Source organism: Mobula birostris, chromosome 13 (assembly GCF_030028105.1).
Source record: "Mobula birostris isolate sMobBir1 chromosome 13, sMobBir1.hap1, whole genome shotgun sequence".
Classification (NCBI taxonomy): Eukaryota; Metazoa; Chordata; class Chondrichthyes; order Myliobatiformes; family Myliobatidae; genus Mobula; species Mobula birostris.
Window position 1 is genome coordinate 16,420,613 of NC_092382.1, and position 12,223 is coordinate 16,432,835.

The window sequence follows — 12,223 nt, forward strand, 5'->3', positions numbered from 1 at the left end:
TAGATGGGGTCGAGTTTGTCAAATGTGCCCTTAATCAGTAAGTAGAATTCCTGACATAGAAGTGCGCAATAAGCTGTTAGGAAATGATCCAGGGCTGGTGACAGAAATTAGTGATCATAATGCCATGAGATTCAAAGTAAATATGGAAAAAGAGAGGTCTGGACTACGGGTTGAGATTCTAAATTGGAGAAAGGTCAATTTTGATGGTCTGAGAAAGGATCTGACAAGTGTGGTTTGGGACAGGCTGCTTTCTGGCAAAGGAGTACTTGGTAAGTGGGAGGCCTTCAGAAGTGAAATTTTGAGGATGTAGAGTTTGTATGTGCCTGCCAAAATAAAAGTTGAAAAGTTACAGGTGCAGGGAACCTTGCTTTTCATTAGATATTGAGGCCCGGGATATTTTGATCCTCTAAATGCCTCAGACTGTTGGGTGCTACTAAGACGCATTAATGACTACAATATCATGACTCCATGCCTTGAGCTCATCTGACTTTTTTTTAGTTGTCTGCTGTTGGTTTCTGAAAGTTTCCCAATAGTTTTTGGGTAAGTTATTGGAATGTATGTGCAGGAACCGGATATATACTGTAAGTACTTGGATAGATGTGGACTGATTAAGGATAGGCAGCATGGCTTTGTGCACGGTAGGTCATGTCTAACCAATCTGAAAGAGTCTCTCGAGGAAGTTATCAGGAAAGTGGATGAAGGCAAGGCAGTGGATGTTGTCTACATGGACTTTAGCAAGGCACTGGACAAAGTCTCATATGGGAGGTTGGTCAAGAAGGTTCAGTCACTCAGCATTCAAGATGAGATAGTAAAGTGGATGAGTCACTGTCTTTGGGAGAAGCCAGTGTGTGGTAGCAGATGGTTGCCTCTCTGACTGGAGGCCTGTGGCTAGTGGTTCCCACAGGGATTGGTGAGGGATCTATTGTTGGTTGTCATCTATATCAGTAATCTGAATGTTAACGTGGTTAACTGGATCAACAGATTTGTGGATCACACCAAGATTGGTGGTGTAGTGAACAGTGAGGAAGACTATCATGGCTGCAGTGTGATCTGGACCAGCTGGGAAAATGGTTTGAGAAATGGAAAATGGAATTTAATGGAGACAAGTGTGAGGTGTTGCATTTTGGTTGGACCTAGGTCTTACACAGTGAATGTTAGGGCACTGAGGAGTGCTGTAGAAGAAAGGCATCTGAGAATACAGGTCTGTATTTCACTGAAAGTGGTGTCACAGTTAGATAGGGATGGAAAGAAAAATTTTGGCACATTGGCCTTTTTGAACCAAAGTACTGACAACAATAGATGGATGTTCTGTTGACTTTGTATAAGACATTGGTGAGGCCTAAATTGGAGAATTGTGTGCAGTTTTGGTCACCAACCTATAGGAAGACGTAAAAGAGGTTGAAAGAGTTCAGAGAAGATTCACAAGGATTTTGCCAGGTCTGGAGGACTTGGGTTATAAGGAAAGATTGAGCAGGTCAGGACTTTATTCCTTAGAATGTAGAAGACTGAGGGGAGATCTGATTGTGGTAGAGGGGTATAGATAGGGTAAATGCAAGCTGGCTTTCTCTACTGAGATTGGGCGGTACTACAACCAGAGGCCATGGGTTAAGGGTGAAAGGTGAAACGTTAAGGGGAACATGAGGGGAAACTTCTTCACACAGACGGTCATCCGGGTGTGGAATGAGCAGCCAGCACAAGTGGTGCATGCGAGCTCAATTTCAACATTTAAGAGGTTTGCATAGGTACCTGGATGGTAGGGGTATGGGAGTGGGCAGTTTAAATAGTTCAGCACAAACTAGATGGCCGAAAGGGCCTGTTTCTCTGTTGTAATTTTCTATGACTGTGACAAGAACCTGAAATAATATAAAAATTCACTGTAAGTCCTTTTAACAGCTGTGCAGACCAACCATTCATCTCAGCAGGAATTTTTTATATGGTGTTAAAACTGTGGCACTTTAAGTTAATAATACATAAAAGGAAATCCCAGATGCATGTCAAGAAAGACAATTTGCAAGAGGGTGTTTCAGTTACTGTGGGGCCAGGCACCCATGCCGCTCAGCGGGAACAGGGAATAATACCAATGGAGAGAGTCAAACTGAGCCAAGGAACAAATTGGAGATGGCAGAAATGCCCCATTCTTATAGAGACAGGAAGAGCATCAGGGAATTGATGGCCATTCCAGATACCAGCACTGTGCCCAGTTAGAAGATGATTTCTCTCTCCAACTTGGGTTGAACCTCACTGTAACAGTGTGATACCTGATCAAACCTTGACAACTCAAGTAATCTCACCTGAAATGTTGTCCTACACACATTGATGGATTTTGTAAATCTTTTTACAGGTTAAAAACAGGAAGGAATTTGCCTCCAGCAATCTCAAACACGGCACGCCAGATTTGCTGTCCCTGTCAAGATATTTAAGAAATGGAGCAAGGGATTGACCATCCTTCCTTTGTTCAGACTGTGGGGAGGGATTCTCTCGGTCTTCCAACCGACTGACATGCCCGTAACTTTCCAAGGGAAAGGCCGTTCACCTGCTCAGACAGTGGGAGTGGATTCACTCGGTTATCTCAATTGAAGGTATATCAGCAAGTTCACACTGGGCAAGGCCATTCACCTGTTCTATGTGTGAGAAAGGATTCAGTCGGTCTTCCCACCTGTGGACACACCAGTCAGTTCACACCGGGTTGAGGCTGGTCATCTGCTGAATTTCTGGGAAAGGATTCACTCAGTCATCTAACCTAATGGCTCACCAGTGAGTTCACACCGGGGAGAAGCCATTCACCTGCTCAGAATGTGGGAAGAGATTCACTGATTCATCCACCCTACAGAGACATCAGCGAGTTCACACTGGGGAGAAGCCATTCACCTGCTCAGAATGTGGGAAGAGATTCACTCAGTCATCCGACCTACAGAGACATCAGCGAGTTCACACTGGGGAGAAGCCGTTCACCTGCTCAGAATGTGGGAAGAGATTCACTGATTCGTCCACCCTACAGAAACACCAGCGAGTTCACTCCGGGGAGAAGCCGTTCACCTGCTCAGAATGTGGGAAGAGATTCACTGATTCATCCCACCTACAGAGTCACCAGCGAGTTCACACTGGGGAGAAGCCGTTCACCTGCTCAGTCTGTGGGAAGGGATTCACTCAGTCATTCACCCTACAGAGACATCAGCAAGTTCACACTGGGGAGAAGCCGTTCCCCTGCTTAGAATGTGGAAAGAGATTCCCTAGGTCATCCAGACTACTGGCACACCAGTCAGTTCACACGGGGGAGAGGCCGTTCACCTGCTCAGAATGTGGGAAGAGATTCACTTGGTCATCCTGCCTACAGAGTCATCAACGAGTTCACACGGGGGAGAAGCCATTCACTTGCTCAGAATGTGGGAAGAGATTCACTGATTCGTCCACCCTACAGAGACATCAGCGAGTTCACACTGGGGAGAAGCCGTTCACCTGCTCAGAATGTGGGAAGAGATTCACTCAGTCATCCGACCTACAGAGACATCAGCGAGTTCACACTGGGGAGAAGCCATTCAGCTGCTCAGAATGTGGGAAGAGATTCACTCAGTCATCCAACCTACAGAGTCATCAGCGAGTTCACATTGGAGAGAAGCTGTTCACCTGCTCCGAATGTGGGAAGAGATTCACTTACTCATCCAACCTACAGAGTCATCAGCGAATTCACACTAGGGAGAAGCCGTTCACCTGCTCGGAATGTGGTAAGAGGTTCACTAGGTCATCCGGACTGCTGGCACACCAGTCAGCTCACACGCGGGAGAGACCATTCTCCTGCTCAGTCTGTGGGAGGAGATTCACTAATTCATCCACCCTACAGAAACATCAGCGAGTTCACACTGGGGAGAGGCCATTCACCTGCTCAGAATGTGGGAAGAGATTCACTCAGTCATCCGACCTACAGAGACATCAGCGAGTTCACACTGGGGAGAAGCCGTTCACCTGCTCAGTCTGTGGGAAGAGATTCACCAATTCATCCACCCTACAGAAACACCAGCGAGTTCACACTGGGGAGAAGCCATTCACCTGAACAGAATGTGGCAAGAGATTAACCTGGTCATCCCACCTACTGGTACACCAGTCAGTTCGCACAGGGGAGAGGCCATTCACCTGCTCAGAATGTGTGAAGAGATTCACTCACTCATCCAACCTACAGAGTCATCAGCGAGTTCACATTGGAGAGAAGCTGTTCACCTGCTCAGAATGTGGGAAAGGTTTCATTCGGTCATCCAAACTATTGGCACACCAGTCAGTTCACATGGGGAGAGGCTGGTCATCTACTCAGAATGTGGTAAGGGATTCACTGATTCATCCGACCTACAGAGACATCAGCGAGTTCACACTGGGGAGAAGCCATTCAGCTGCTCAGAATGTGGGAAGAGATTCACTCAGTCATCCAAACTACAGAGTCATCAGCGAGTTCACACTGGGGAGTGGCCATTGTTATGAATCCCTAGGTTTCATTTTCTGTGGACTGTCATTTTAAGAGAGAGAGAGAGAGAGAGATTAAGAATGGAAATCAGTCTGACTTGCAGCTTGTTTACATTGCTCACTGCTTGTTTAGTTTTAACCAAGGACACAGATACTCAGTCAGACGGAGATGAAGGAGTATAAATGGAAGGATCAAAACAAGGGAACTACTGGCCAAGGGTCACTGTTTAGAACTTTCCACTGCCCACAAGGGTGGGTTAATTATCGATTCAGCGAACATTGAATGTGTGGTTGTCACCTCATTTGATCCATAGGAGTGGATCGGATTTGGGGTATCCTGTGAAGACCATTTATGTGTTAACACTTGCCTGGGTGTGGTGTGGTAATTCACTTGAAGACAATACCCCTTGTGACAAGTCACTTTCTGTGATAATTCGTAAATGGATTTGGAACGACGACGGATAACATCTACAGCGACTGTTCTCTCGTTTTACCACCATGGATACTGTGGAATTCACATTATTGCCTTCTGTCGACATTTACCCTGGATTACAAATATCTCTCTCTCATCACCTATTCTGTGGTTGAACTGAACTTTCATAGTTCACCATCTCAAGACTCCAAGCTTTGTTTCCCCCGAGCTCAATAGTTTGGGAGTTATATTTACACACACGTACACATAACACTGTTAACTTTTGTTTATCTTGCTTAAGTTACTATATTGTTAATAGATACTAATAAAGATAGTGGATTTAACATCAAAACCAGACTCCAGGTGTAGTTTATTGCTGCTGTTTCGTTTCTGGGGCCTGCATCCTGGATATGAATAGATTTGGAGGCGTATAGATTACTTATCGATTTCATTGGAGAAATCCCTTTTGATTTATTTGTGTGTGGAAAATCAGCAGCAATGGATGTTGATAGATGTCTGGAAGCGCCAACCTCTGAGGCACTGAAGGACACCAGAAGGATTGAGTTGTTGAGTATTGTTAAATGGTTAAAACTTGCTAAGGTGAAATCGACAATGAGGAGGTCTCAGATGCAGAGCATAATAGCTGAGCATTATGTATCTGAGGGTGTGTTTAAAGTGGAGGAGTTGGAGGTGTTTCCTGAAAGTAAACCAAGTGAGCTTAGGCTCCCGTACAAGTTAGAAAAAATAAAGATGGAGGCTGTAGAAAGGCAGATGCAGGTTGAGGCTAGAGAGGTAGAAAAACAGAGAGAAGAGGCAGGTAAACAGAGAAGAGGCAGAAAAACAGGGAGGAAGCAGAAAGATAGAGGCTGTTCGAGTTGGAAAAGATAGAGAGATTTCAGCAAAAGGGTCTCGCGTTAGACTCTGGGGATAAGTTTGAGGCCAGTCGGGAAGTTAAATTGGTACCTCCATTTGACGAGGCAAAGGTTGATAGATACTTCCAGCATTTTGAGAAGGTTGCTCTGAGTTTAAAGTGGCAAAAGAGGGTTGGCCCATTCTCTTACAAAGTGTAATTAAGGGGAAGGCTCAGCGAGCCTATTCTGCTTTGACAGTTGTTGAAGCAGCTGATTACGACATGGTGTAACAGGCTGTGCTCAGTGCTTATGAGTTGGTCCCAGAAGCATACAGGCAAAAGTTTAGAAATTTGAGGAAATCTGTGAAGCAGACTTATATGGAATTTGTTTATGAGAAGTTTGTGTGTTTTGACCACTGGTGCACATATAAAAATGTAAATGAACGAGTTGGTTTTAATTGAAGAATTCAAAAGATGCACCGTTGATTTAGATTTAGATGAAAAGGATGCTGCCACTTTGCAGGAGTCTGCTAGATTAGCAGATGTGTTTGCTTTAACTCATAAGGTTAAGTTTACCCAGAATAAGACCTTCCAAAAGAGTAGCAGGGATAACCAGGGTAAACCAGAAATTAAAGCTGGGACTAGTGACAAGAGTGAGGATGAAGGGAAGCAGTTGAAGGAGAAATATTCTGGTCTTGTTACTATTGTAAGAAAGCTGCTCATATGATGGCTAATTGTACTGTTCTGAAGAAGGAAAAGGAGGCAGTCCCACATGCCTGTGATCAGTATGTCGAAACACGTATAAACCCATAAGGTTCTGAACATTCTGTTGAGGCTCAGTTAAGGACTGAGAGGTATGAGTGAAGGGATTTGATCATTTTGTGTCAGATGGGTTTGTATTAGTAAAGGAAGGGTCAACCCCGGTACCAGTGAAAATTCTTCGAGATATTGGGGCTTCTCAGTCACTTATATCAGACAGCGTTCTAAAGTTTGGTGATGAGAGTAACATTGGTGAGGTAAATCTTATTAAAGGCATTGGGGGCAGCATTGTTTCCGTGCCATTGCGCAAGGTCACTTTACAGTCAGGGTTGGTTTTGGGACCTGTTAGGATTGGATTATGCTCCAGTTTACCAGTGGAAGATGTTACTTTGCTGTTAGGGAATGACCTGGAAGCTGGTAAAGATATTCTTGCAGTGCAGTCGACAACTAAGCCAACCACTGACGACCCACAGATGGATTTTAACATTTATCCTTACTGCACAGTAACTCAAAGTATGGCTAAAAAGTCTGCCGACGCAGACGGTTCTGTGCAGCATGATTCTGATACCCACGATAGCCAAAGTTGGGATTCAGGTTATGATGACTTAAAACAAATATCATTTTCCTCTTTCAAGGTCCCACACAGGAGATTAGTGTGCAAACTTAAAGCACACGGTATTGGGAGTAAGGTATTGATGTGGATAGAGAATTGGTTAGCAGACAGGAAGCAAAGAGTGGGAATAAATGGGACCTTTTCAGAATGGCAGGCAGTGACTAATTGGGTACCACAAGGCTCAGTGCTGGGACCCCAGTTGTTTACAATATATATTAATGACTTGGATGAGGGAATTAAATGCAGCACCTCCAAGTTTGCGGATGACACGAAGCTGGGTGGCAGTATTAGCTGTGAGGAGGATGCGAAGAGGATGCAGGGTGACTAGGATAGGTTGGGTGGGCAAATTCATGGCAGATGCAATTTAATGTGGATAAATGTGAAGTTATCTACTTTGGTGGCAAAAATCGGAAAACAGATTATTATCTGAATGGTGGCGGATTAGGAAAAGGAGAGGTGCAACGAGACCTGGGTGTCATTATACACCAGTCATTGAAAGTGGGCATGCAGGTACAGCAGGCGGTGAAAAAGGCGAATGGTATGCTGGCATTTATAGCGAGAGGATTCGAGTACAGGAGCAGGGAGGTACTACTGCAGTTGTACAAGGCCTTGGTGAGACCACACCTGGAGTATTGTGTGCAGTTTTAGTCCCCTAATCTGAGGAAAGACATCCTTGCCATAGAGGGAGTACAAAGAAGGTTCACCAGATTGATTCCTGGGATGGCAGGACTTTCATATGAAGAAAGACTGGATGAACTGGGTTTGTACTCGTTGGAATTTAGAAGATTGAGGGGGGATCTGATTGAAACGTACAAAATCCTAAAGGGATTGGACAGGCTAGATGCAGGAAGATTGTTCCTGATGTTGGGGAAGTCCAGAATGGGGGGTCACAGTTTGAGGATAGAGGGGAAGCCTTTTAGGACCGAGATTAGGAAAAACTTCTTCACACAGAGGGTGGTGAATCTGTGGAATTCTCTGCCACAGGAAACAGTTGAGGCCAGTTCATTGGCTATATTTAAGAGGGAGATAGATATGGCCCTTGTGGCTACGGGGATCAGGGGGTATGGAGGGAAGGCTGGGGCGGTGTTCTGAGTTGGATGATCAGCCATGATCAGAATAAATGGCGGTGCAGGCTCGAAGAGCCGAATGGCCTACTCCTGCACCTATTTTCTATGTTTCTATGTTTCCCTTCTGCTCCATGGAACCAGACCCAGTGCTAGAGACCGGATTGGCGTAGTCGTCCTGTGTCACGTCATCCCCCTCAACAGCATCCAAAACGAGATAACAATTACTGAGGGGGATGGCCACAGGGGTGCTCTCTACTATCTGAGCTCTTCCCATCCCTTCCCTGACAGTCACCCACTTATCGATCTCCTGCTCGCGTTCCATTATAAGCTGTGGATCATCAAGCCGCAGTTCCAGATCTCTAACACGTTCTCTCATCAGCTGCATCTCTGTGCACCTGGCTCAGATATGGCCGTCTGGGAGACGGGAAGATTCCCGGGATTCCCACATCTTACACCCAGAGCAAAGTACTAACGCTGCAGACAGGATCTGGTACATGTTTGTATGCTCAGTAAACATATTCACTGCTTAATCCCCTGGAGGAGGGAATGCGATGGGAAATGTCCAAATCTGCTGATAACACAGAAGCAAAGGAAGGAAATCTAATGACAATGTTCTGGTTCTGCATTAAGTAATTCAAAAGGCAGATTGTATTTTGGCCTTCACCACACAGGGAGTGGAGATTATGTAACGGGCCGGTGTAACTACCATTGTACAGGGTATTAGTGAGGGCACATCTGGAATTCTATGCATGGTTTTAATCCCCAAGCAAAGAAATCTTAGAGTAGCTATGGAGCCAGCAGTGCAGTTTGACCAATGTAATACATGGGATGCTTTACCAGCAGAGGTGAGATGATTTGGCCCTGAAATTTGGAACATATTCACAAACAATATCTCCTCGTCATTTAGAGAGTGACAGAGCGGGTTGATGAGAGATGTGTGTAAATTCCTGGAAATTTATAGTTTCTATTTAATTTTGCTTTGTGATCGATGAGGTATCTATCTATTTGAGTGTACAATCTTTGGGATTCACTGCCCTGAGGGGGTGGTCGGTTGCCTGGGTATTTTTGAGGCTGGAATAGATAATTAAGGGGAGCGAGGGGAATGGACACAGGAGCTTATACAGGTTTCCCCCGCCATCCGAAGGTAGAGCGTTCCTATGAAACGGTTCATAAACCGGAATGTCGTAAAGCAAAGAAGCAATTAACATTTATTTATATGAGAAAATTTTGTGAGCATTCGCAGACCCAAAAATAACCTGCCAAATCATGCCAAATAACACATAAAACCTAAAATAACAGTAACATACAGTAAAAGCAGGAATGATATGATAAATACACAGATTATATAAAGTAGAAATACTTTTCCACAATCATTGCCTGAAGTGTTCTCCGTAGCGAAAATCTCACGCAAGCGCCGTCGGCAAAAACATGCGCAAGGGCTCTCCAGTAACCTTTAAGCTGTGAAGCTGCCAAATCATACCAAATAACACGTAAAAATACACAGCCGATGTAAAGTAGAAATAATGTATGTACAGCGTAGTATCACTTACCAGAATTGGGAAAGTGCAGAGCACACTGATGATGGTGTGTTAGACTTGTCGGAGTTTGGGTGGTGCAGATGCATTGCCGCAAAGCATGCAGGGGTATGGCGGTAGCCGGGATGTATCCAGCACATCTTTAAGAAAAAAGTGGAAATAAACATAATAATTAATTAGGTGCCGCCCGGCACGTAATTGTCGGCCCAGATCAGTGCCGATTGCATCGCCTCTGCTCTGGGCTGACAATTACGTGTCAGGCGGCACCTAATTAATTCGCATGCTTATTTCGGCATTTTTCTTAAAGATGTGCTGTTTGTCTCCCAGCTACTGTTGCATTCTCTGTGAATCAGTATCTGTCCGCGGCCTGGGGGTTGGGGTGGTGGGACACTGGGGTGTCATCTCGTCGTCTGTTTCCATTAGAGCAGGCAGCTTCTTTTCTATGACTGCCCGCCTCGATGTCGAAGATCGAGGTTCGTCGTCTGCTGTGGCTGATGTGCAAGGCTTGCTTGACTGCTGAGCCTCGCACATTTTTAGATCATACAGTTCTTTGTAAGCACTCAAACCATCCTGCAAATATGCCCTAAACCGACGTACCCTTTCAAAATTGAAGTCATACTTTATCATTACTCATTCGGTTTGGATTGTTATCTTTCCTCTTTCAATTGCATCAGCTGTTCATCTATCAGTTCTTGGTCATGGGATGCCAAAACCTCTTCAACATCATCTTCGTCAAGCTTCCACAAGCCAAACTCACTTAGTCCTTACTTCGTTCACCATGATCAAAACGCTTAATTATGTCTAGTTTTACACTAAGTGTAACACCCTTACGAGCTCTTTTAGGCTTTTCCGATACCATAGAACTCATCTTGCTAACGGCTGCTCACAGACACGTGCTTAAGCAATGCTGGCAAGAATGCAGTTTCGAATCCGGGGGAGAGCGGCTGCTCGGGGCGCGTAGCTGCCATTTATCACGTGCTGATTTTTTTGGTAACAGTGAAAACACCTTCTGTTAGTGAAAACAGGGTACTAATGTAGGTCTTTCGTAACAGTGAGGTTTCGTAAAGTGAAGTTTGAAAAGCGGGGGACACCTGTAATAGGCTTATTTTTGGAATCGCATCTGTGCCCACACTGGCAGGAAGCTATGGAGCAGGTGCTGCAAGGCTGTCCAGACACTCAGTGTTAACTGGATGACGTAATATTTTGCTGATAAAAATGACAAAGAATATTTCCCAAATCTTAAGACAGTATTAAAAAGATTAATACTTGCAGAGAGATTTAGGCCGGTTAGAAGAGTGGGCTGTAAGATGGCAGATGGAGTTTAATGCTGATAAATGTGAGGTGTTACACTTTGGTAGGACTAATCAAAATAGGACATACATGGTAAATGGTAGGGCATTGAGGAATGCAGTAGAACAGAGGGATCTAGGAATAATGGTGCATAGTTCCCTGAAGGTGGAATCTCATGTGGATAGGGTGGTGAAGAAAGCTTTTGGTATGCTGGCCTTTATAAGTCAGAGCATTGAGTATAGGAGTTGGGATGTAATGTTGAAATTGCACAAGGCATTGGTGAGGCCAAACTTGGAGTACCGTGTACAGTTCTGGTCACGGAATTATAGGAAAAATGTCAACAAAATAGAGAGAGTACAGAGAAGATTTACTAGAATGTTACCTGGGTTTCATCACCTAAGTTACAGAGAAAGGTTGAACAAGTTGGGTCTTTATTCTTTGGAACGTAGAAGGTTGAGGGGGGACGTGATAGAGGTATTTAAAATTATGAGGGGGATACATAGAGTTGACGTGGATAGGCTTTTTCCATTGAGAGCGGAGGAGATTCAAACAAGAGGACATGAGTTGAGAGTTAATGGACAAAAGTTTAGGGGTAACATGAGGGGGAACTTCTTCACTCAGAGAGTGGTAGCTGTGTGGAACGAGCTTCCAGCAGAAGTGGTTGAGGCAGGTTCGATGTTGTTGTTTTAAGTTGAATTGGACAGCTATGTGGACAGGAAAGGAATGGAGGGTTATGGGCTGAGTGCAGGTCGGTGGGACTAGGTGAGAGTAAGCGTTCGGCACGGACTAGAAGGGCTGAGATGGCCTGTTTCCATGCTGTAATTGTAATATGGTTATATGGTTCTAAGTTTCTCCACAACAACAAGGTGACAATTCACGGAGAAAGCCATCAGGCTGGGGAGGGGGGTACTCAGACGGAATACAAGGTGCTGATCCTGGACCCTGAGGGTGGCCTCATCTTAGCACAAAAGGAGGCGATGAGTTGACACGTCCAAACGGGAATGGGAATCGGAATGAAAATGTTTGGACAGCGGGAAGTCCCGCTCGGAGCGGATAGTTCAAATGTTAATTTATTATCAAAGCAGGTATCCGTAAACAATTCTGTTTTTTTTTCTCCAGAGAGTCACAAAACAAAGAAAGAGCATGGAAGTCGATCAGAGAGAAAAATCAAACTCCCACCCCACCCCCGCATCAAAAAGAACGGCATCGCGATCATCAACCCCCAAAACCCACCCCTCCCGCACAAAC

At 44.9% G+C, this 12,223-nt stretch overlaps 1 protein-coding gene across 1 annotated transcript in view; it reads left to right on the plus strand.

Moving 5' to 3' along the window:
- Positions 1-5,016, plus strand: part of LOC140208454 (uncharacterized) — a 137,041-nt gene extending 132,025 nt beyond the window's left edge. Inside the window, 1 exon segment of the mRNA XM_072277142.1 lies at positions 2,840-5,016. Coding sequence (XP_072133243.1) covers positions 2,840-4,504 — 1,665 coding nt within the window. The 3' untranslated portion in view covers positions 4,505-5,016.
- Positions 5,017-12,223: the final 7,207 nt, after the last annotated feature.